The sequence below is a fragment of the Chlorocebus sabaeus genome, chromosome 20, assembly GCF_047675955.1.
Source record: "Chlorocebus sabaeus isolate Y175 chromosome 20, mChlSab1.0.hap1, whole genome shotgun sequence".
NCBI lineage: Eukaryota > Metazoa > Chordata > Mammalia > Primates > Cercopithecidae > Chlorocebus > Chlorocebus sabaeus.
The window spans coordinates 36467504-36490360 of NC_132923.1; the positions used below are offsets into that span (position 1 = coordinate 36467504).

General features: G+C 36.0%; 1 protein-coding gene across 3 annotated transcripts in view; it reads left to right on the forward strand.

The window, feature by feature from the left end:
* The first annotated feature begins 35 nt into the window (after window positions 1-35).
* SASS6 (SAS-6 centriolar assembly protein) overlaps window positions 36-22857 on the forward strand; it is a 48913-nt gene continuing 26091 nt past the window's right edge. For 2 of the 3 annotated variants that reach the window (XM_073008540.1, XM_073008541.1), the window contains exons 1-11: window positions 42-138; window positions 9546-9625; window positions 10322-10426; window positions 11269-11440; window positions 12049-12114; window positions 13374-13493; window positions 19203-19394; window positions 21695-21889; window positions 21982-22071; window positions 22146-22325; window positions 22691-22772. In XM_073008540.1, the coding sequence (XP_072864641.1) occupies window positions 118-138; window positions 9546-9625; window positions 10322-10426; window positions 11269-11440; window positions 12049-12114; window positions 13374-13493; window positions 19203-19394; window positions 21695-21889; window positions 21982-22071; window positions 22146-22325; window positions 22691-22772 (1303 nt within the window). In that variant the 5' untranslated portion in view covers window positions 42-117. Of the gene's footprint in view, window positions 139-6937; window positions 6999-9545; window positions 9626-10321; window positions 10427-11268; window positions 11441-12048; window positions 12115-13373; window positions 13494-19202; window positions 19395-21694; window positions 21890-21981; window positions 22072-22145; window positions 22326-22690; window positions 22773-22857 lie in introns of all 3 variants that reach the window. The other variant, XM_007977821.3, reaches the window with a different exon arrangement.

Sequence of the window (22857 nt, forward strand, 5' to 3'; positions counted from 1 at the left end):
ACGCCTCTCGGGCTAGGTCCGAGGGCCGGGCCTGTTGGGCTTTTCCGCACACCAGCCGGGACAGCGAGCCAACATGAGCCAAGTTCTGTTCCACCAACTAGTCCCGTTGCAGGTGAAATGCAAAGACTGCGAGGAGAGGTAAGGAGCGCGTCATCCAGTGCCCGCGGGTGGCGGTTGGGGTCAGGCCAATGGGGAAAGATGGCGGTTCCGGCCAGTGGACTCCGCCTTGCACCTAGGTGTCGAGTCGGCCCCCGCAGGAAGCGGATAGGGAACCCAGAGGGCCCAGTGGTTACCTCTCTCGCCAAGTCGGCGGTTGCAGAGGGGACTGGAGGAGGGGTGTGAGGAAATAGGAAGCCGGCTCACTTCAAGTTAATGTCAAAAACCCTAGCTGTGAACGGAATCGTGAGGATTATAGCCCTACTCTTCCCTTTTGACAGATAAGAACTGTGGCCCAGAGAAGTTATTACGTGAGGGCTCACAGCCTATTCATGGCAGGGTCAGCGCTAGAACTCAGGCCTTGGCTCGGAGCCTTTTGCCCCCGTTCTCTTTTGAGAGTATGTTGGCAGTAAGGTTCAACTTTTAAAAACCTACCAATTTGGTGGCGTACTTTGGCTCTTCACATCAGTTGCTTTAAAAAAAAGTAAATTACATTTAACCGACTAACCATGAGAAAATCAGAAACGTCATTAATTAATTCATTCAGTAAGTATTGGCTCCTTGTAAAACACCTTGCTGGGCACTGGGAATACAGTGCAGGAAAAACAGTCCTTTTCTTCATGGAGTTTACAATCACTGGAGGAAATAAAGACCAGTCGCACAGAGAAGTTCAACTTTGATTAAGGAGGTGGTTTTATTGGGGCGTAAATAGAGAGATTGGACCAGAGGTCAGGAGACTTAATTTTTTTTCTCAGTTCCAACACTCAATAGTTGTCTCTCTTTTCTTTGAACGTTCTTTCCTCATTTGTAAAACTGATATAACGTGCGTATTCACGTGTTTGTAATGAGGATCAGGTGTGAAATCGTATGTGAAAACTAAGTGATGTGTAAATGTAACATAAAAAATGAAGACATTGCCTTATTGAGTTGCCGGTAATGTCAAACTGTAGTGCATATTATTTCAGAATTCGGTCAAAAATCAGTGGCAAGCCGATCGAGGAGATGGTACCAAAACCAGCAGCTGCATATGGAGAGCTGTAGGTTTAGTTGATCATTCTTTTAATGCTGTCCAGTATGGTAACCACTGGCCACATGTGGTTATTAGACACTTGAAATGGGGCTTATCTGAATTGTGCTTTACGTTTGAAAACGCACGTTGGATTTTTAAGACTTCTATGAAAAAAGAATGTAAAATATCTCAGTTTTTATATTATGTGTTAAATGGCAATATTTTTGGGTATATTAGGTTAAATACAATGTATTAACAGTAATAATGTATTGTTATACTATTATATATTAGTATATAGTATATACTAATTCATCTGCTTTTAAAAGTTTTTTTTAAATGTGACTTCTAGAAAATTTAAAAGTAGGCTAGGTGTGGTGGCTCACACCTGTGGTCCCAGCACTTTAGGAGGCCAAGGCGGGAGGATTGCTTGAGCCTAAGCTTGAGGTTACAGTGAGCTGTGATTGCGCCACTGTACTCCAGCCTGGGTGACAGAGTGAGACCCTGTCTCTGAGGAAAAAAAAAAAGAAAAGAAAATGAAAAAAATTAAAATTATGTATCTGGCTCACATTTGTGGCTTGCATTGTATCTCCATTGGACAACACTGTTCTAGAATGATTATAGAAAGATAAAGGGGGCCATGACTTTGGTTTCAATATGGAAACTCCTATATGGTCTCTTTCTGGTTACGTTGCCGTCACAGTTAATCTTAAAACTCAATTTCCCTGCTTAGAAACCTTTAATATATTCCTATTATCTGTATAATAGGGGTCAGCAAACTGGAGCACATGGGCCAGATATCTCACTGTTTTCGTAAATAAACTTTTCTTGGAACACAACCATGCTCATTTGTTTACAAATTGTAGCTGCTTTTGCACAGGAAGGGCAGAGATGAGTAATTGTGACAGAGACCTTATGGCCTGCAAAGCCTAAAATATTTGCTATCTGGCCCTTTACAGAATAATTTGGTGATCCTTGACTTATAGGAAAAACAACCCAGACTCTCTCTCTTTTTTTTTTTTTTTCCTAGACAGAGTCTCGCGGTTGCCCAGACTGGAGTATGGTAGCACAATTACAGCTTACTGCGGCCTTGACCTCCCGGACCCAAGGGTTCCCCCAACCTTAGCCTCCTGAGTAGCTGCAATTACAGGCACATACCACCACGCCTGACTGTTGTTTTTTTTTTTTGTTAATTTAACAGAGACGGGGTCTCCCTGTATTGCCCAGGCTGGTCTTGAACACCTGGGCTCAAGTGATCCTCTCACCCCAACCTCCCAAAATGCAGGGATTATAGGTGTGAGCTACCACACCCAGCCCAGACGCCTTGGTTGAGTATTTGAGGCCAGTTCAGCTCAACAAATATTGGCAAATGTCTACTGTGTCTCAGGAACTGTCCTAGGTGTGGAGGTTGTAAATATGCACCCCCCTCCCCAACCCCAACAACAACAAAAGCCAACAAAAACCTGTTTTCATTCTGTCCCTCAAGGAACTCACATTTTAATAGGGGAAATAAAAAGATTTTCCTTGGACAGGCACCATAGCACAGATTAGGAATTCAGGCTCTGGAGCCAGATTGCCTGGGTTTGAGTCCCAGTTCTGCCACTTATTGACTGATCTTGTACAATTTCCTTCTCTGTGTCTCATCTTTAAGTTGATGGTAATAACAGTACCTACTTCATGGTATTATGAGAATGGAATGAATTATTACATATAAAGTGCTTATAACAGTGACTAGAGCATAATAAATGTTCACTAAATTTTAGGTGTTAATGTGTGACAAATGCATGAAGTAATATAAGTACACTAAAGTCAGAGAAGAAGGAAATTCAGTTGAGGACAGTGGTAATGATCAGGGAACTTCATCTGGCGGAAAATTACGCAAAATTTTGAAGCCCATGATTTAACACTAATCTGCCTTTTCAATTTTGTGTCCTAAGCTTATCTCTCCAATATAAAAGTCTTACAAGCATTCTTGTTACCTTCTGAATGTGCCTGATACTCACTCTGTACTATTACCCCTGCTGTTCCTTGTGCCTCAAATGCTTTTTTCTTTCATAACTTTCAGGTGTGTCTTAAATCCTTTCACTATAGGGACCCTTCAAAGTTGCCTAAGTTGAAATGAATTGCCATTGTTCATGTATTAGTGTGGTGTAGGTGAAAGATCAGAGTTTTCATTTGGGCTCTGTAATGTGACCTTAAACCATTATTTGGGCGTTAAGTTCTTCTTTTGTAAAACAGATAATATTTACTTACCAAGATTATTGTTAAATAAGATGGTATATGTAAAATACCTGGCAGGTACTCAGTAAGTGTTGGTAACCCTTCCCTCCCTAAAATGCAATCAGAAGCAAATCTAGGGAAAAGTCATTAATCTCATCTCAATTTGAGGACAGAAACTATGTTTTTTTTTTTGTTTCTGTCATCCTATGCCCCAAAATTATTTTTCTTTTCTTTTTTCTTTTTTTTTTTTTTTTTTGTAGAGAGAGGCTGTCATTCTGTTGCCCAGGCTAGAGTGTTGTGGCATAATCGTGGCTAACTGTAATCTCAAACTCTCGGGCTTAAGCTCTCCTCCTGCTTCAGCCTTCAGAGTAGCTGAAACTACAGGCATGTACCACCATGCCTGTCTCATTTTAGAAATTTTTTGTAGACATAGGGTTTTACTATGTTGCCCATGCCGGTCTTGAACTCTTGGCCTCAAGCGATCCTCCCACCTCAGCTTCCCAAAGTGCTGGGATTACGGATGTGAGCCTCTGCGCCAGGCCCCTGGACCATGTTTATTTCTGTTTGTATCCCTAGCACCTGGCACAATACCTAGCTTAAAGTACCTTTTATTTGTTTGATTGATAGTTTAAGGTCACAGTTACTGGGTGGCAGAGATGGCCTAGAATCCAGTTCTGCTAAAGCATGCCTGATGTTTAGCATACTTTTTATTTAAAAGAACTCATAGCTAAATCTAATGTCAGGGAGGATGTTATGTAGATTTATGCTTTGTTCAGAGTATGACATCTACTGAGATGAGAAATAACATTTTATTGAGTTTTTATTGTTTTATATTGCTCTTATGACATTTCCATTATAAGGGAAAAAATAAGATTTGTGATTTTAGTTAGCATATCCTCTGAAAGCTTGTATTTTTCTATAACATATTTCTAGGGATGTTTTTTAACTAAGCATGGGGAATACGTTTAACTTATAGGCCTTCCCTTTTTTCTTTCATCTAATGTACATAGGCATTTGGCATATATGCAACAATATCATTAATATGATTGGTAAATTGTCATAGTAGTGTAACTCTTCCAGGATTATGTAAAGAACACTTTAATAAATGGACTCTTCTTGTACTTTTTGCAGATGTATGAAGTATGACAGGACTTTTAAAACCATAAAGCACCTGCTAGGTGCGGTGGCTCACGCCTGTAATACCATCACTTTGGGAGGCTGAGGTGGGCAGATCACTTGAGGTCAGGAGTTTGAGACCAGCCTGGCCAACACGGCAAAACCCCATCTCTACTAAAAATACAAAAATTAGCCAGGTGCAGTGGTGTGCCCCTGTAATCCAAGCTACTCAGGAGGCTGAGGCAGGAGAATTGTTTGAACCTGGGAGACGGAGGTTGCAGTGAGCCAAGATCACACCATTGCACTCCAGCCTGGGCGACAGAGCGAGACTGTCTCAAAAAACAAATAAATAAGTAAACTAAAAATAAACGTAAAGCATCATAAAAAGTTAAACGTCAACTGCAGTATCATACCACTATGGCATTTATACTAGAGAAAACTTCAGAAGATGAAAACCAAACATAATGATGTAGAGCTAAAAAGGTTCTCACAAACCTTCTAGTTGAATCCTCTTATTTTACAAGTTAGGAAACTGAGTTTTTCTTTCCCCCCTCAAGAAAGCTTAATCTTGCTGTGTTGTCCAGACTGGACTTGAACCCCTGGGCTTAAGCTATCCTCCTGCCTCAGGCTCTGAAGTAGCCAGTACTACAGGTGGGAGGCAGTGTGCCTAGCTCGGGAAAGCTTAAATGGAATTGGAGTAACACTCTGATCTGTTTCACATATGTTGCTTTAGATACTAGAAAAATAGGAACAGTGTATTCTCTTGTTTTGAAAATAATTCTTCCTCTCTGTGGTGTAAACTAGTGCTTCTTGTTCCTTTTCAGAAAACAGATACAAGTTATGAGGTAACATTTAACCTTATTGTACAAATGGAGATTTAGCATCCAATCATATGTTCAACAAGAAACTTAACTAAAATGACACATTTTAAGCCCATATAAAATTACAAGTCAGCATTAAAAAATCTAAACAGTTGAATCTAGCCTTGATCAACTGCTTCCAAATTTTTCTATCAATACTCAATTGCTGTTTATACTTTTTACCTGTGTAATAGATAAGCAATAGTGTGGAAAAGGTTTAAAAGTAGTCCTTAGAAGAAAAACTTAAAATTGAACAAATTCTATTTGTTAGTTTACTTTTTTCTATCTGCACATCAAAGAAAAGCCATTGTTATTTAATTCTGGTAGAATAGTTTGAGAAGTACTTGTGCATAGATATTTTTTACTAATTTCTCCCTTTATTTTCTGAATTATATAAACATTTGTGCTCTATTTGATTAATGTTTATGAGCACTTTCACTTATATACCTCTGTCCAATTCTGGATTCTCTAAGATACAGCATAGGATGTGGAACACTGGTCTCTCCCTCTCAGGGCTTAGAGTTACTTTACTCAAGGATAGGTGTAATAAACTTGTTGATAGTACTTCTATGGTTATATTACATAAAGAATATATTAAGCAGATTTAATTCGTGGCTGTGAAAATACGTTTTTGTATGCATAAGTGTAGGAAATAGGTTATTTCCTTGATTTTAAACATTCAAAGCATTCTAATATTACTTCACATATTAAGTTTTAATTTTAATTTTTTTTTTTTTTGAGACAGGGTCTCACTCTGTTGCCCAGACCTGGTGTGCGGTGGTGCAGTCTTGGCTCACTGCAGCCTCTGCCTACCAGGTTCCAGCATTTCTCCCACCTCAGCTTCCCAAATAGCTGGGACTACAGGTGGGTGCCACGACTCCTGGCTAGTTTTTGTATTTTTTGTAGAGATGAGGTTTTGCCATGTTGAACAGGCTGGTTTCCAACTCTTGACCTCTAGTGATCTGCCTGCTTCAGCCACCCAAAGTGCCAGGATTACAGATGTGAGCCACCGCGACAGGCCACATACTAAGTTTTTAAAATGGAATCAGTCTCTCATAAATCAGTTTAATCACTTGACATGGTAATTTTTTAATGTGAAAAGTTGTTACTAAATTGGTGGTTTGTCTTTCTAGATGTTATTTTAGAATCAGGGCAGTAAGGATATACGAGGTTGTTACCTCATTTAGTCCTCAAAACATCCACATTTCACAGTTGAAAAGTTACTAAATTGATGGTTTGTCTTTCAGTAGATGTTATTTTACAATCGGGGCAGCAAAGTCATATATCAGGCTAGTGCTAGGCTCTCCACAGTGTTTATTTTATTTATTCCTCACAATATCCCCGTATTACAAGTGAGAAAAATTTAGTTTTAGGTTAAACACTGCTAGATTACTCACTAGTGGAACAACAAGACATTAAGCTTCAAATCCAGTGTGCTTTTCAAACTTCTGTTCGTAAGTTAGAGAACACCTGTGGAAAGTCTTGTTGCTTAAGACTGAAAACTTTAGTTAATACAAATGATAGTGATAACTCATTTCATGTGAATGTTTCTGATGGTTGGGTATGTCTTTTCATACAGGAGAGTAAGTATAAGAATGAGCATTGAACTACAATCAGTTTCTAATCCAGTTCACAGAAAGGTTGGTATTTAGTTCTTTTTTGAAATATCATTTAGGTACATTGTAGATAATTAGTTTTGTTCTTTAAGAATGTGACATCTTTTATTGCATTTATTTTGCTTTTAAATTTTGGGCTATTTTGTAACTGTTGCAAATCAAGGATGGCAGAATCTACTGAGAAAACAACTGGAGGATAATTATACTACGTATTTCTTTTTTTGTTTTTTTTTGAGATGTAGTCTTGCTCTGTTGCCAGGCTGGAGTGCCGTGGCATGATCTCGGTTCACTCGCCTCCCGGGTTCAAACAATTCTCCTGCCTCAGCCTCCTGAGTAGCTGGGACTACAGGCGTGCACCACCACACCCAGCTAATTTTTGTATTTTTAATGGAGACGGGGTTTCACCGTGTTGTCCAGGATGGTCTTGATCTCTTGACCTTGTGATCTGGCCTATACTATATATTTCTAAAACATACATGAAGAATTGGGGGTTGGGGTGACAGTCTCCTTAGATTTGCCCAGTGCATTTATACGTTGCATACACACACACACACACACACACACGTACACATAAAATGTCTTTTATTGCTGTTGGTCATATGTGCGCACGCGCACACACACACACTGCTGCCTTGTAGAACTGGCATTTCATGGTGTAAATGTAAAAACAGTAAACCAAAATACTACAGGGAGATATTTGTGACTCTTTTACTTTACGTTTTGAAGAGAGGCATTTAGAGTATCAGTCTCATGTAACCTTCAAAAGTGTGAGTCATTAACAGAACTAAGGATATAGAATAGAGCAGGGGTCCCCAACCCCCTGGCCACTTACTGGTACGGTCTGTGGCCTGTTAGGAGCCGGGCTGCACAGCAGGAGGTGAGTGGCAGGTGGGCAAGAGATCGTTACCTCCTACGATCCGCCTCCTGTCAGATCAGCGGTGGCATTAGAGTCTCATAGGAGTGTAAACCCTATTGCGAACTGTACATGCAAGGGATCTCAGCTGTATGCTCCTTATGAGAATCTAATGCCTGATCTGAGGTGGAAGTTTCATCCTGAAACCATCCTTCACCCCCCCAGTTCTTGGAAAAATTGTCTTCTACAAAACTGGTTTCTAGTGCCAAAAAGGTTGGTGACCAGTGGAACAGAGGACTAAGAAATACAGCATCTGTGCCAAGGGCAGTGCCTCACACCTGTAATCCTAGCACTTTAGAAGGCTGAAGCCAGACTGCTTGAGCCAGGAGTTTGAGACCAATGTAGGCAACATGGTGAAATCCCATCTCTACAAAAAAATACACAAATTAGCTGAAGGTGGTGGCATACTCCTGTAGTTCCAGCTACTTGAGAGGCTGAGGTGGAAGGATCACTTGAGCCTGGGAGGTTGAGGCTGCAGTGAGCTGTGATAGTGCCACTGCAACCCAGACTGGGCGACAGAGCAAGACCCCATGTCAAAAAAAAACACTGAAATATACCACTGTTTTCTGTGTGTCATAGCTTTCCCTGAACACGTTCAGGGACCTAGTAGTATTAGTATTACCTTTGGTTTTTTAAGTAGCCGCCTGGGTGAATTTCAGGAAGTACTTAAATAAAAGCTGCTTAAGAACAAGGCATTCTGAGGCAGAGCAGGTGCCTAAATTACTAGTTTTCCAGGGTGGAGATTATGTATTATACTTCTTACATGTTATTCCTTATGCCTGCTATACTTCTTCATTTTCTAGCTTTGTGCATAAGTGGTTTAGATTTTTCTAGGATCTTAGCATTTCTTTAGTAGCTATGAGTAGAGATTTTATTTCAAATGTGTTATTAACCTTAATGCCCAGTTCTTTATTAGTTTTACCTCATCTTGTAACTAATGCTGTTTTTCTTTCACCAGTGTTCTCTGGTACATAATTTTGGTGTACTTTTTGTGAGCTCTAGCTGTTACGATGATCTCCCACACTATGTACACTTAGCTACCTGGAAAGTGGTCTTTATGAAAGATACCTACTTCATTTGAGACTGAAAACAGATGGGATTCCATGTCAGTGGCCACCTGGTTTAGGAGAGAATAGGCCGTTTGGAAGAAGCCTGGCACTGTATTACCTGATACCCCTGTCTTCTGAGAGACAGAAGCTTTCTTTTTTCTAGTGTGGATTATTGTCAGTTCTGCTGATGTATTTGCCACTTTTGAAATGCTATACCAGTTAATTTTAAGAGAAACTAAAAATAAAATTGAATGTGGTATGTTCAGTGGTAAAGAAAATTTTTGTCATCATGTTATGGTGTAGCAAGGCCTGGGTCTAAATTTCCCCAAGCCTCTGATAGGAGGATATTCCTAAACTTTCAACTCCTAGCACTTACTTAACTTTTACACACCTCTATGTGGCTCTCAAAGAGCAGAATGTCTACCCCTATTTAAGATTCTAACTCTGTAAAGACTAATAAAAAATCAGCAGCACTAAAAAACAAAGCTGTCTGCAATATAACTATGATACACTGATGTTGTTGGATTTTTTTTTACTTCTGAGAAGGAATAAATTACTTAAAAAGCCAGATCTAGTAAAAACATTTAAAAACAACAAACTTTCTTTCAGGACTTAGTTATTCGTCTGACTGATGACACGGATCCATTTTTTTTATATAACCTTGTTATATCTGAGGAAGATTTTCAAAGGTAACTGAATTTTTTTCTGATCTTATACTTAATGAAAGAATAAGTTTCTAAGTTTTATTGGTACTGTTCTCTTTAAACACATACCTACATATTAGATTTAGTTACTTTGGGAATATTGGGCTATTTGTACTATATTTACTTAGGGTGTTTTGGAAAATAAACGTTTTGTGGGGTATTAGAATTCTGCTTAAAACACTTGTGAAGTTTGAAGCTTTTGCTGAATTTATTGATTTTTTTTCCCATTGAATAAATTCTATGAAAATCAGAGTTCCTTAGCTTAGTTCTTGATTATAACAAAGATTAGTAAATAAAAAAAAGAATCCTTCAGGATGCTAATTATAATTAAAGATAGTAATTGGCTGGGCGCGGTGCCTCACCCCTGTAATCCTGGCACTTTAGGTGGCCAAAGAGGGCGTATCATGAGGTCAGGAGTTCGAGACTAGTCTGACCAACATAGTGAAACCTTGTCTTAACTAAAAATACAAAAATTAGCCGGGTGTGGTGGCACATGCCTGTAATCCCAGCTACTCAGGAAGCTAAGGCAGGAGAATCTCTTGAACCTGGGAGGCAGAGGTTGCAGTGAGCCAAGATTGCACCACTGCACTCCAGCCTGGGTGACAGAGCGAGACTCTGTCTCAAAAACCAAAACAAAGTAATTAAATTTTTAAAAAATTTCTTTTCCTTTCTTCTGTATAGTTTAAAATTCCAGCAAGGCCTTCTGGTAGACTTCTTAGCTTTCCCACAAAAATTTATAGATCTCCTTCAGCAATGTACTCAAGAACATGCCAAAGAAATTCCAAGGTAAGTTGCATGAGAACACTACATTATTAAATTTAATTCAAGACAGACTCTTCTTTGAAACACAAGTTGATGGCAAAATCTTTTCCATTTATTATGAATATCCCTGTTTATTTTTAGAACTGGGGTTAGGTCTCCATTAAATCTCAGATTTTAAGGCATCTTGATTAAAATCAAATATTTCTTAATTTTCATGTCTTGACAGAGGCACTAAAGTTATCCGAAATATTTGACAGCATCAAATATTTGGTTTTTATATAATGAACTTGGAAAAAGGGAAGACTAAGATTGTATGTGTGTATGGTGCTAATGCCTGATTCCTTTATTGTAAAGTTCACCATCAACCTTTTACTTATTGGCTTTATCTGTTGGCGATTGAATCAGTTATTTCATTAGGAAGAACAAAATGATACTTTTCTATCATTTTTTCTATATTAAGTATAATTATAAGGAAGAACTTTTCCTCAGCAATTAGGGCTATTTGATTACTCAGAAAATTCATAAAGGATAAATGCTTAATTCTTGCGTTTAAATTGTCAATTTTTTAGAGTAAAGAGCTGGTAGTCTACTTTTCTGGCACTCAGTGAATTTTTGTTTTTAGTTTTTGCTTTCTCTCTCATTTGTTTCTCATGAACTCATGGACTTTTATATAGTCACTATGTTTCAGTCAATCTTTTTTTTGCCCAATTTATCTTATCTTTTACGATTGGGAGTCCTTTCATATTGGCCCCTATTATTTCAATGTGCTCCCTTTCCTGAGCTTTCTAAGTAGAGAAGCTTCTGATTCAGTGAGAGATTTTCACTATCTCCTAAGTGTGTTATAATGTAACATTTTCTTTTCACAGATTTTTGCTACAGTTAGTTTCTCCAGCAGCTATTTTGGATAACTCACCTGCATTTTTAAATGTGGTAGAGACAAATCCTTTTAAGCATCTTACTCACCTCTCACTAAAACTTTTACCTGGAAATGATGTGGAGATAAAGAAATTTCTAGCAGGCTGTTTGAAATGTAGCAAGGTAAGTTTTAAATTTAAGTTATTCTTTTAACAAAATAAGTATCAATGATCTTTGATAAATTGTTGAAGTGATACGGTGCCATAAATTTTTGCTTTCTGAATAAAGTTTTATGATATATAATGAATTTATTTTACTGTTTTTTATTTAGTCAGGGTATAGTGGGGATGGATCTGGACCAGGAATTGAGAAGCTTAGGTCCCAGGGTTTTTACCAATCATGTGTGATTTTGGACAGGTCACTTAAACTCTTCTGTCATGGTTTCATCAGCTGGTAGACGTGTATGGAAATAGCTACCCTCTGTAGCCAATCTTAAATGAGATAAGATACGTGGAAATGTCTTGACAATTACAAAGTGCTATATGGCACAAGGAAACAACATAGGGATGCTGCTTGAGTTTTTAGAATCTTTCTAGTCAAATGCTGTAGATCAGTGCATCTCAAACTTTAAATTATCTGGGGATCTTGTTAAAATGATTTAGGTCTGAGATGGAGCCTAAGAATCTGCATTTCTAACAGGCTTCCAGGATGATGCTGATGCTATACTTTGAGTAGCATGGCTATAGATGATTACATTGTAAACTGTGTAATTTTATTATTTTTATGAATAGGAAGAAAAATTATCATTGATGCAATCACTAGATGATGTTACTAGGCAACTGGACTTTACACAAAAGGTAATTCGAATTTCATTTTGTCTTTGTAAGTCATCCAGATATTGGCGCTGAATTGCTTCCTTGACTCAGTTCCAAGCTTTTATGTATTTTCTTTCAAATCATGCTTCCATTGAATTTCCTTTCCTCTTTGCCACCCTTCAGCTACCACTTAATTATCTTAATCTGATACTTTCTCTTGTACATACTTGACTTTACACAAACATTTCTGTATCCCCGATATGTTCCCTCGAGTCTTCATTAAATAACATGTGTATATTTCTGTAACATACTGGTTCTCCGCTCCCCACTTACCGCCTCATTCCTCTGGCCTAAATGACTTTTCAGTTCCTATGCTCTAAACCTTTCCCTTTCTTTGCTGTGTATAGAATTAATTCCTCTGATAGGGTTAGCATCATTTTAGTCATAGCTACATTTCTGCCCTAGTCCATGAAATTGAAGGCCAGAGTATCTGTTTTAGCTTGTTCTTGCTTTGCTTTAAAGAACTATCTGAAGCCGGGTAATTTATAAAGAAAATAAATTTAATTGGCTCATAGTTCTGTAGGCTGTACAAGCATGGCGCCAACATCTGCTTGGCTTCTAATGGGGGCCTGAGGAAGTTTACAATCATGGCTAAAGGCAAAGAGGAGCAGGTGTGTCACATAGTGAGAGTGGGAGGAAGGAGGTACCACATGCTTTTGAACAACCAGATCTCGTATGAACTAACGGGATGACAACTCCCTTACCACCAAGGGATTGGTACTGAACCATTCATGAGGGACTGTTCCTATGATCCAGTCACCTTCCACAGGCCCTGCCTCCACTGTTGGGGATTATGTTTGAACATGAGACTTGGAGGGGACAGACATCCTAACCATATCGGTATCTGATAATCTGCATGGCATCATGCAGAAAATACCCCTGCACAATGTGGCCCACAGGGCCATGTTACTGGGTTTTATATGTAAGTGAACTATTCCTTGTAATCAACTTGCTTCCCCCTACCCCTCTTTATTGGGTGGTAAAGAGCGAGACTGAATTAAAAGCTTTAATTAAAAGATAGTTTATCTTGACCTGTGGGCCGTTTTGGGTCTAAGATTGTTTTTATTCTGATGTTGATTTCCTAAAATTAAAAAATTTTGTGTAGGAAAAGGCTTTGAATATGTCTTGAAAAGCTACAATTTTGTTTTCTTTAATATCCTTGTAAATATTGGTATATTCTAATCAGAAGTATTACATATTAAGAAGACTATGTTAATGTTTTGTGTTAAACTCTAATGTAGACATTAGCAGAAAAAAACCAAGAATTAGATAAGTTACGGAATGAATGGGCATCACATACAGCAGCGTTGACAAACAAGCATTCTCAGGAACTGACAAATGAAAAGGAAAAAGCCTTGCAGGTAAGAACATTAAAGGAAACTGAAAAAATACCTTTTATTGCTGTTGGTCATTTTGTTAATTTTGAAAGTAATAAATGCTTGCTTTAAATTTTCCAAACATTGCAGAAGTATATAAAATGAAAATAAAAGTTCTATCTTTCAAAGTCTTAGTACCCAGAGATAATCTATAAACATTTTGATGTATTTTTTTAGACTTTTCTCTATGTATATGTAAATAATATGCAATTTATAAATATTTGCTTATAAACGTATAACTGTAAATTATGTTGTTTGTATATGTGCCCATATGGGTTTTTGGTTTTGTTCTATACTAATGGGATCTTGTTGGATATATTGATTATAACTTTTTCTTCACTTAATATGATACCATTCTATATCAGTTAAGATATTCCTTTTTAGTAACTGCAGAGTATTCATTTTGGGTTAACTTAAATTATTTAACTACTTACCCAAATGTTGGTCATTTAAATGCTTCAAAATTTTGGTTATTTTAAGCAATACTGCAACAAGCACTCTTAGTTTCTAGAAGTGAAACTGCAACATACCTATATAAAATATTGATGGACACTGCAAATTTGCCACCCAAAAAGGTTAAACCAAATGAAATACCAAAGATAAGATAGTGTATAAGGATACTTATTTCCCCATATTCTCGACTTTGTTTTGAACCTTCTTAATTCTTTCTTTCTTTTTTTTTTTTTTTTTGAGACGGAGTTTTGCTTTTGTTGCCCAGGCTGGAGTGCAATGGCACAATCTCGGCTCACTGCAACCTCCGCCTCCCGAGTTCAAGCGATTCTCCTGGCTCAGCCTCCCGAGTAGCTGGGATTACAGGCATGTGCCACCACGCCCAGCTAATTTTGTATTTTTAGTAGAAATGAGGTTTCTCCATGTTTGTCAGGCTGGTCTTGAACTCCCAACCTTAGGTGATCTACCCACCTCGGCCTTCCAAAGTGCTGGGATTATAGGCATGAGCCACTGTGCCCTGCTACCTTCTTAATTCTTAATATTTGCCACCTGATCTTAAGGTAGTACTAGTTTTAGTTTATATTTCTTATAATTTTTGTGAAGATAAGCATTTTTATTTTTTATTTTTATTTATTTATTTTTTTTTGAGATGGAGTCCCACGCTCTCTCCTAGGCTGGAGCGCAGTGGTGCGATCTTGGCTCACTGCAAGCTCCACCTCCTGGGTTCACACCATTCTCCTGCCTCAGCCTCCCGAGTAGCTGGGACTACAGGCATGTGTCACCACACTGGCTGATTTAAAATTTTTTTTTGTAGAGATGGGGTTTCGCTCTGTTGCCCAGGCTGGTCTTGAACTCCTGGCCTCAAGAGATCCTCCTTCCTTGGCTTCCCAAAGTGCTGAGATTACTGGCGTGAGCCACTGTGCCCGGTACTACCTTTATCACATACTAAATTTCTTTATGTACTTGGGCTTGTCTTTGGACTGTTGTTAAGAACTAATCTCATTTTCTTGTTCAGTGGAGAGATATAGCTCTTCATTTATTAAGGTCTTATTTGTTGAAAACAGACTTTTTTACTCTTTATCTCTCTCCCTTTTTCTCTTTTCTCTTTTTCTTTTGCAGCCTTGTTAAACAATGTTTTTGTCTAGGGACTTTACAGATTTTTACTGCATAAATGAGACCATCCACTCCCTACCAATACCATTGTGGTTAAATTTATAATTGTTTATCAGTAGTGTATATTAATGTCATATCCAACCACCTTACTGAATTTACATACTGTTTCTAAGAGTTTTGAAATTGATTATTTTATGTTTTCCAGGTAGATATATAAACTATAAAAAATAGTAATTTTTTCTCTTCCTATGATTAGTGTCCTTTTTTTTTCTTGTACAGAAAAGTACTGAATAATAGTGAAATTTTCATCTTGTTCCAGTCTTTTTTGGTAAATAACTAAAATATCTCACCATTAAATATGATGTTTGCTTTGCATTTGAGAGAGAAGGTTTTCTTTTCTTACTTGCTACCTAAGAATTTTAATTCTAAGAGTGCTAAGTCAGATAAAATAAGTTTTGGGATCTAACCAAATAATTGTGTCATTTTTCCCCTTTAATAGTGTAATAAATTATAACAATAGGTTTCCAAAGGTGGAATCATCTTCGCATTCTTAGAATAATACTTACATAGTCATAGTGATTTTTAATAAACTATTGTATCAATTTGCTATTATTTAACTTGGGATTTTTGTATTTTTATTTATTTGTTTTTAGAGACAGAGTCTTGCTCTGTTGCCCAGGCTGGAGTGCAGTGAGGTGTGGTCACAGCTCACTGCATCCTCAACCTTCGGGGCTTAAGCGATCCTCCCACCTCAGTCTTTGGAGTAGTGATACAGGCCACTAGGCCTAGCTAATTTTTTTTTTTTCTTTTTTTTTAAGAGATGGAGTCTCACTATGTTGGTCAGGCTGGTCTCAATCTCCTGGCCTCAAATGATCCATCCGCCCTGGCCTCCTGAAGTGCCCATGCCTGGCCCAGGATGTTTGTATTTATATTCATGAGTGACCTTGGTCTGAGATTATCTTTTTCCTGCACATCATAGTTTGCTTATTGCAATTGTGGGTTATAGACTATGGTATTAGAATTATGCTAGCCTCATGAGATGAATAAGAACATTTTTCAGTTTTCTTTATTCTTTGAAACAGTGAAGTAACAGGGAATTAATCTGTACCTTGAGGGCCTGATACAATTAGCCATTTAACTCCATTTGGATCACGCACCTAGTTGAAGCATTTATCTTTTTCTTTTCCAGTTTTCTCCATGATTATTGGTCTGTTTAAATTTTCTCTTTTTTCTTGAGTTTTGCTAATTTATATTTTCTTTAAAAGCCATGTGTTTCATCTATGTGTTGTTATTTTTAAAATTTATTATTATTATTTTTTTGAAGATGAGGTATTGCTATGTTGCCCAGGCTGTACTCAGACTCCTAGGTTTAGGCAATTCTCCTGCCTCAGCTCCTCTAGAGTAGCAGGGACTACTTGTGTGTGCCATTGTACGTGGCTGCTACCTGTGTGTTTAAATATATTAGTACAATATCGTGCATATTGTCTTGTGATTTTTAAAATCTCCATATTATTTCTCTTATGTTCTTAATTTGTTTTGTTTAATGCGACTACATGGTTTTTCTATTGTTTAGTGTTTTCGAAGAACCAGTTGTTCATTTCATTAATTAATTCTGCACTGTTTCCCCCCTCCCCCATTTCACTAATTTCTGTTTACTACCTTTTTTTTTTTTTTTTTTTTTTTGGCTTGATTTTCAAGCAAGTTGTGTTCTTCTTGTTCTTCTTGATGTTGTTGTTAGATTCAGGGGTACATGTGCAAGTTTGTTTCATAATGCTAGAGTTTGGGCTTCTATTGAACTCATCATCCGAATAGTGAACATAGTGCCCAATAAGTAGTTTTTCAACCTCTACTCCACTCTATCCCTCCCTCATTTTGGAGTACTGCTTGTCTGTTGTCCATGGAAATAAGTTAGATTTAAAAGTTTCTTCATAAGGGCATTTATTTAAAACTCCAGAGTGACTGAAGGATTTGTTTGTATTTCTATATTGCACTTTCTAATAGGATTGTCAGGCAGTCCTTTGGGACTTTAAAACCAGGTCAACTCTTCTCTTCCTGCTAATAGATAATGTAAAACATTAGTGTGCATGAGAATCATTTGAAGGGTGCATTAGAATGCAGATTGCTGGGCTTCATCCCCAGAGTCTTTGATATGGCTAGTCAGGGGTGGAGTCCAAGAACTCGATTTCCTGATAGGTTCTTAACTGATACTGATTATTCTGTTCAGAGGACCATACTTTGATAACCACTGCCATAGGGTGCTGTTACTCAAATTAGGCCAATTTTGTGACTATATAGAAATCTGTCGAGGCAGGTAAACTGCCTTCTGTTATTACTGATGGTTTCTACAAATGTTATAGGGAATAATGTATTATCTATATTTGTCACTTACCTATTCAAGTGGACATTAAACCTGTGTTATCTTTACGGCATTTTAAAAAGGCAAATTTGATTCCTGCATTTTTAATTTTTCTTTATGTTTACACTTATTTCTCATGTTTTCTTTATACCTCCATTTAAAAAAATATACCGAGTAATGTTGTTTCCACACTAATTTCTTTGTAGAAGCGTTTTTCCTGTGAGGAAAGTTCTAGCAACGTATAGAATCACCCATCTTCCTTCTATTACTCATATTATTTTCTTAATTCTGACTTCTGTATTTCTTCACTTTATAGAATTTTTTATTAATTTTTGTTTTCCCATTCATATCATTATAATTCCATTCCCAAAACATTTTTCTCATGTAATATTCTTCCAAAACTACTATGTGCTTTTCTGATTTAAGCCTCTATAGAATATTCCTTTGAAAAATGTTGCTTTCACCTCTACAAATTCTCCCTTTTCTGTTGGACTTTATTATTCTGAAACTGTTCCTCCAATGATTATTTTTTTTCCTCCAGAATGGAAATTTTTTAATGTATTTTTTTTCTAAAAATACTGAAATGATTCATAAGTGAACAAAGTAGAAAATGTAAACTTTATAATCCTAGTTCTCACACTTTTATTTTTAAACAAAAATCTCCAAGGTTCTGATGTTCACTGGAGTAAAAACCTGTTCTTTATTTTCATTGCTTTTGGCCTCTATTGTCTTTAGTGTCTTTGATTACTTCCTTAGACAGTTACAGTTAGCATCTTTACCAGTTTGCTCTGATTTTTCTTCTTGATTGCTTCTTCAATGTTTTCTTCCAAGATTGCATTTTCAGTTTTATATGGACTTCTTCCTATTTTATCTCTCTTTGCTCCTTCTCTCTTTTTCAGCTTTCTAAAAATGAGGAAATTCCTGAAGTAGTAATGTAAAAATTCCTAAGGTATTTTATGAGAGAGACACTCCCCTGTACTAGTGCTAAGAATTTTGAATGGATATAACTTCTCTGGGATACAGTTTTGGAACTTATATCAAGCTTTATATTTGTTTATATTCTTTATTCTATAATTGATCATAAAGAAATAATCTGAATTTTAGATGTATGTCTGTACAAAAAAATCAATCATCATTTTATTTATAATTGTGAAAAATTGGAAACTAAATGTCCATAATAGGGCAGAAGTTAAATGAATTATGGAGTAGCCATGGATGGAATGTTGTGTAGCTATTAAAGACTTTACAAAGAAATTTTTAATGATGTGAGAAGGTGCAAATGCTAAGGGAATAAAGTGTGATTAAATTGTATAAATAGGTTGATATTCATTAAATTTAATATGTGTATTGTGTGTTTATGTGGATGTCAATATAAGTATATAAATGATTGGAAGAGAGTACTCCTAAATATTAGGAGTGATTTCTGGATGTGATTATGGGTTGTGTTTCCTTTTTGCCCTTAAGAGCATGTATAACTTTGGTAACCACAAAAATGTGCTTTATTTTCCAAAGATATTTAGGATTTGATAGTGTTCGTTAACAAAAATGGTACTAAGATAGATTTGTGATAGGATTCAGACAGGCAGTAGATATTGCACTGTTATAACCATGCTCAAATTTTATTGTTGGTAAAGGTGACTTGGACTAATGAACCAACCTTGCTCATTTTATAAAAATAAAAAATAAATTATAATTTTTTTTTGTTCACATCTTTCTGTATTTGTATTTCTGATTTTTTTCTTTGAATTTTGGACTATATTTTTATTATATAATAGGCACAGGTTCAATATCAACGGCAGCATGAACAACAGAAAAAAGATTTAGAAATCCTCCATCAACAAAATATCCACCAGATACAAAACAGACTGTCTGAGTTAGAAGCAGCTAATAAAGACTTAACTGAAAGAAAATATAAAGGAGACTCCACTATTAGAGAACTTAAAGCAAAACTTTCTGGTGTTGAAGAGGTATTGAATGTTGGTTTTTTTCTCCCCCAGTTTAAAAGAACATTTTGATTTGGTTATTTTAATGTGGTTACTTGTGTGGGTGGTGTTCCTCTGGATGCTCTGTAGAGTTCTCTTGTGGTGTTAGGGTAATCCATTCAGACAATGCGAAGAAAATTGAGAATTTGAAATTTGATAAAAAGCCTAATTCATAACAGAACTGAGGTAAACTTGAATATTTTTAGTTAGGGTCTTGAGAGCAGATTAGTGGCACAGCTGTCAGATTTATTAATGTATTTTTAATAGTAACACAGCACCTGTATTTCATAGGGTACTGTGTTGACAGGACTGGGTTTTTTTTTTCCTCAGCCTTCTTAACGTAAACAATTATATGAAATTCAGTGTCTAGTAATAATGGTAATGGTAAAGATAATGGTTAATCCTTACGGAGCATTCTCTGTGTTAGGTACTGTTTGAAGTGCTTTACATATATTAACTCATTTTATTGTTATGACAATTCTTTAAGGTAGGAACTATTACTAGCCCCATTTTACAGATGATGAAACTAAGGTACAGAAAGGTTAAATAAGTTGCCTAAGGTCACATAGCCAGTGAGTGGAAGAACAAGGATTAGAACTCATCTATTATTTGCCTGTTTTTAGTACTATCTTGTTCTTTCAGGCAACAGAGAAATTGTCATTTTTTATTTTATTTATTTTATTTAAGGTCCGGGATACATGTACAGAATGTGCAGGTTAGTTGCATAGGTAAACATGTGCCATGGTGGTTTGCTGCACCTATCAACTCATCACCTAGGTATTAAGCCCCACAGAAATTTTTTGAATCTTGCTATAGTGCCACATTTGTTGTTGCTTCGGCATTGATTACAGGCTGCTTTGTAGCATTATACATTATTGTCATATGAATTATTAGAAAATATATGTAGGTTTTTTGGTCTATATGTAAATACCAAAGTTACCAGTGTTAATTCCAGCTCACAAGACTTCAGACTCTATTTTACCAGTCTCATGCTTAGAAGCTCTAAAGCTTGACCAATTTTGTGTTCAGATCCTCATATTGTTTTGCCCCAACAATCGATGTCTTCAGTTTTTCCTGCATACCCTCTTCACACTGGTTGTAAAGCACTGGAAACTTCATGGTACATTGGTAGTCTAAATGCTTCAGTGTAATGCTCTGATTTCATCATTCTCAGCCTTGGAACTGGTCATTATATAAACAGAACCTCATTATGTTGATTTTTATATGATCTAATAAAAATATTTCCTCCAGGATTTTAATAAGACTTGCAAATTGTTAGTTCTTGGATCTTTTTTTTTTTTTTAACCACTGAGTATTCAGTTATCTGTTTTAAGTTAGAATTTTTAGGCAGTAGTGCCCTAAAAATAACAATTGCTACCATTTATTGAGTTTTACTGTGTGCCAACCAAAATGCTAGACATTTTACATAAGAATTTTTATGAAGGTTAAATGAAATAATTTATTAAGTATTTGTTATTTCTGTTTTACAAATGAGGGAACTGAGATTTAGTTTAGGGAGTTTCAGTGATTACCAAGATCACACAGTAGAAGAGCCAGGATTTGAATTTTGTTTGAAACTAAAGTTTGTGCTCCTAAAACCACTAGTCACAATACCATATAATCATTTTTGGAAACTTTTGTTGAGAACTAAAACTATCTAGGAATACTATATCCTGGACTTTCATATACCAGCAGCCTTTGGGTTAATATTAGCTGATTGGGAAGAGATCTGTTGTAGATTTTTTAAAAATCTATTTTTAATGAACCATTGTAGTTTATTTGGCTTGAAAGAGTGAACAGAGAGATCTGGAAATGTTAACATTTATTGACATGGAAAGATATTTGTAATACGTGAAGAAGGTAGATTATAAACTGGAGAGTATCAGCCTTTAAGAGACAATCTGTACATGTAAGCAACAAAGAAAAATATTAATTCTAGATTGTGGCTCTCACCCTTGGTTACCCTCGGAATCAGTTGTGGAGACATCAGAAAATTATTGTTAAAAGTTTTAAAGTTACTGTAATTTATTCATAAATTAGAATTATTTTATTTTCCCTTGATCTGATTGAATCAGATAGTAGAATATTTTACAATTTTATTCTGGATATATGCTACTATACCATTAGAAAGACATTCATGTTTTTTAAAAAAATCTGTACTAAAACTTTAAAATTATTAAATTTTTTTTTTATATATTAGACATCTTAATTATAAATAACCCGATAAGGCAACTTCCCTTTTTCATAATGCATAAATGCATAATTTCTTTCTTTTTCCATTCTAGGAGCTGCAGCGGACTAAGCAAGAAGTCCTCTCTTTGAGAAGAGAGAATTCTACACTAGATGCTGAATGCCACGAGAAAGAAAAGCATATTAATCAGCTACAAACAAAAGTGGCAGTTTTAGAACAGGAAATCAAGGATAAGGACCAGCTTGTTTTAAGAACAAAAGAAGCATTTGATACAATCCAAGAACAAAAGGTCTACTTTTAAATTTTTCTCAGAAATTTATGATCACATTTATAAGTAAACACAAATGCCCTAATTATTCATGTTTTTAAAAAATATATCAGGTGGTTTTAGAAGAAAATGGTGAGAAAAATCAAGTACAACTAGGAAAACTTGAAGCTACAATAAAATCATTATCTGCAGAACTTCTAAAGGTTTGTTTTAAAGATTTTATAGAATAATATGTCATTGGATTACATAGAAATATACATATGAAGCTCTTTTATAGGCAAATGAAATTATCAAGAAGTTACAGGGGGATCTGAAAACTTTAATGGGTAAGTTGAAATTGAAGAATACAGTTACTATTCAGCAAGAAAAACTCCTGGCTGAGAAGGAGGAAAAATTACAAAAGGAACAAAAGGAATTACAAGATGTTGAACAGTCTCTTCGAATTAAAGAGCAAGAGGTAGTTAATACTTTAAATTTTTGTGTTGTAACTATATTTTTTCCTCATTTATTTTTAAAATTTATGCTTTGTTACATTAACAAATGGCTGTGGCCTTTTTTTTCAACAAAAGAACATGACTAGATTCAGTAGATGTTAATAACTTGTTTCAGTTTGGAAAGTTAGTTATGATTCAGATACCTTGAATGCTCATATATGTCTGTGTTTGTATACACATGTAAATATTTTATTACATAATTGAGCTAATTCCTTTATTCTCATTTAATAATATTAGTGGTAACCATTTATTTAGTTAATAATACATTCTTCAGTTTTTATTTAACCTTTGTTTTGCTTGACTTATTGTGATGATTGATATATTTCAGGTATGCAAATTACAAGAACAATTAGAAGCTACAGTTAAAAAACTTGAAGAAAGCAAACAACTTCTAAAAAATAATGAAAAGTGTAAGTATGTTACATGTTAATGTAAATTAGGTTTGTAGTTTTATTCTTTTATTTTTTTGAGACACAGTCTCACTCTGTCACCCAG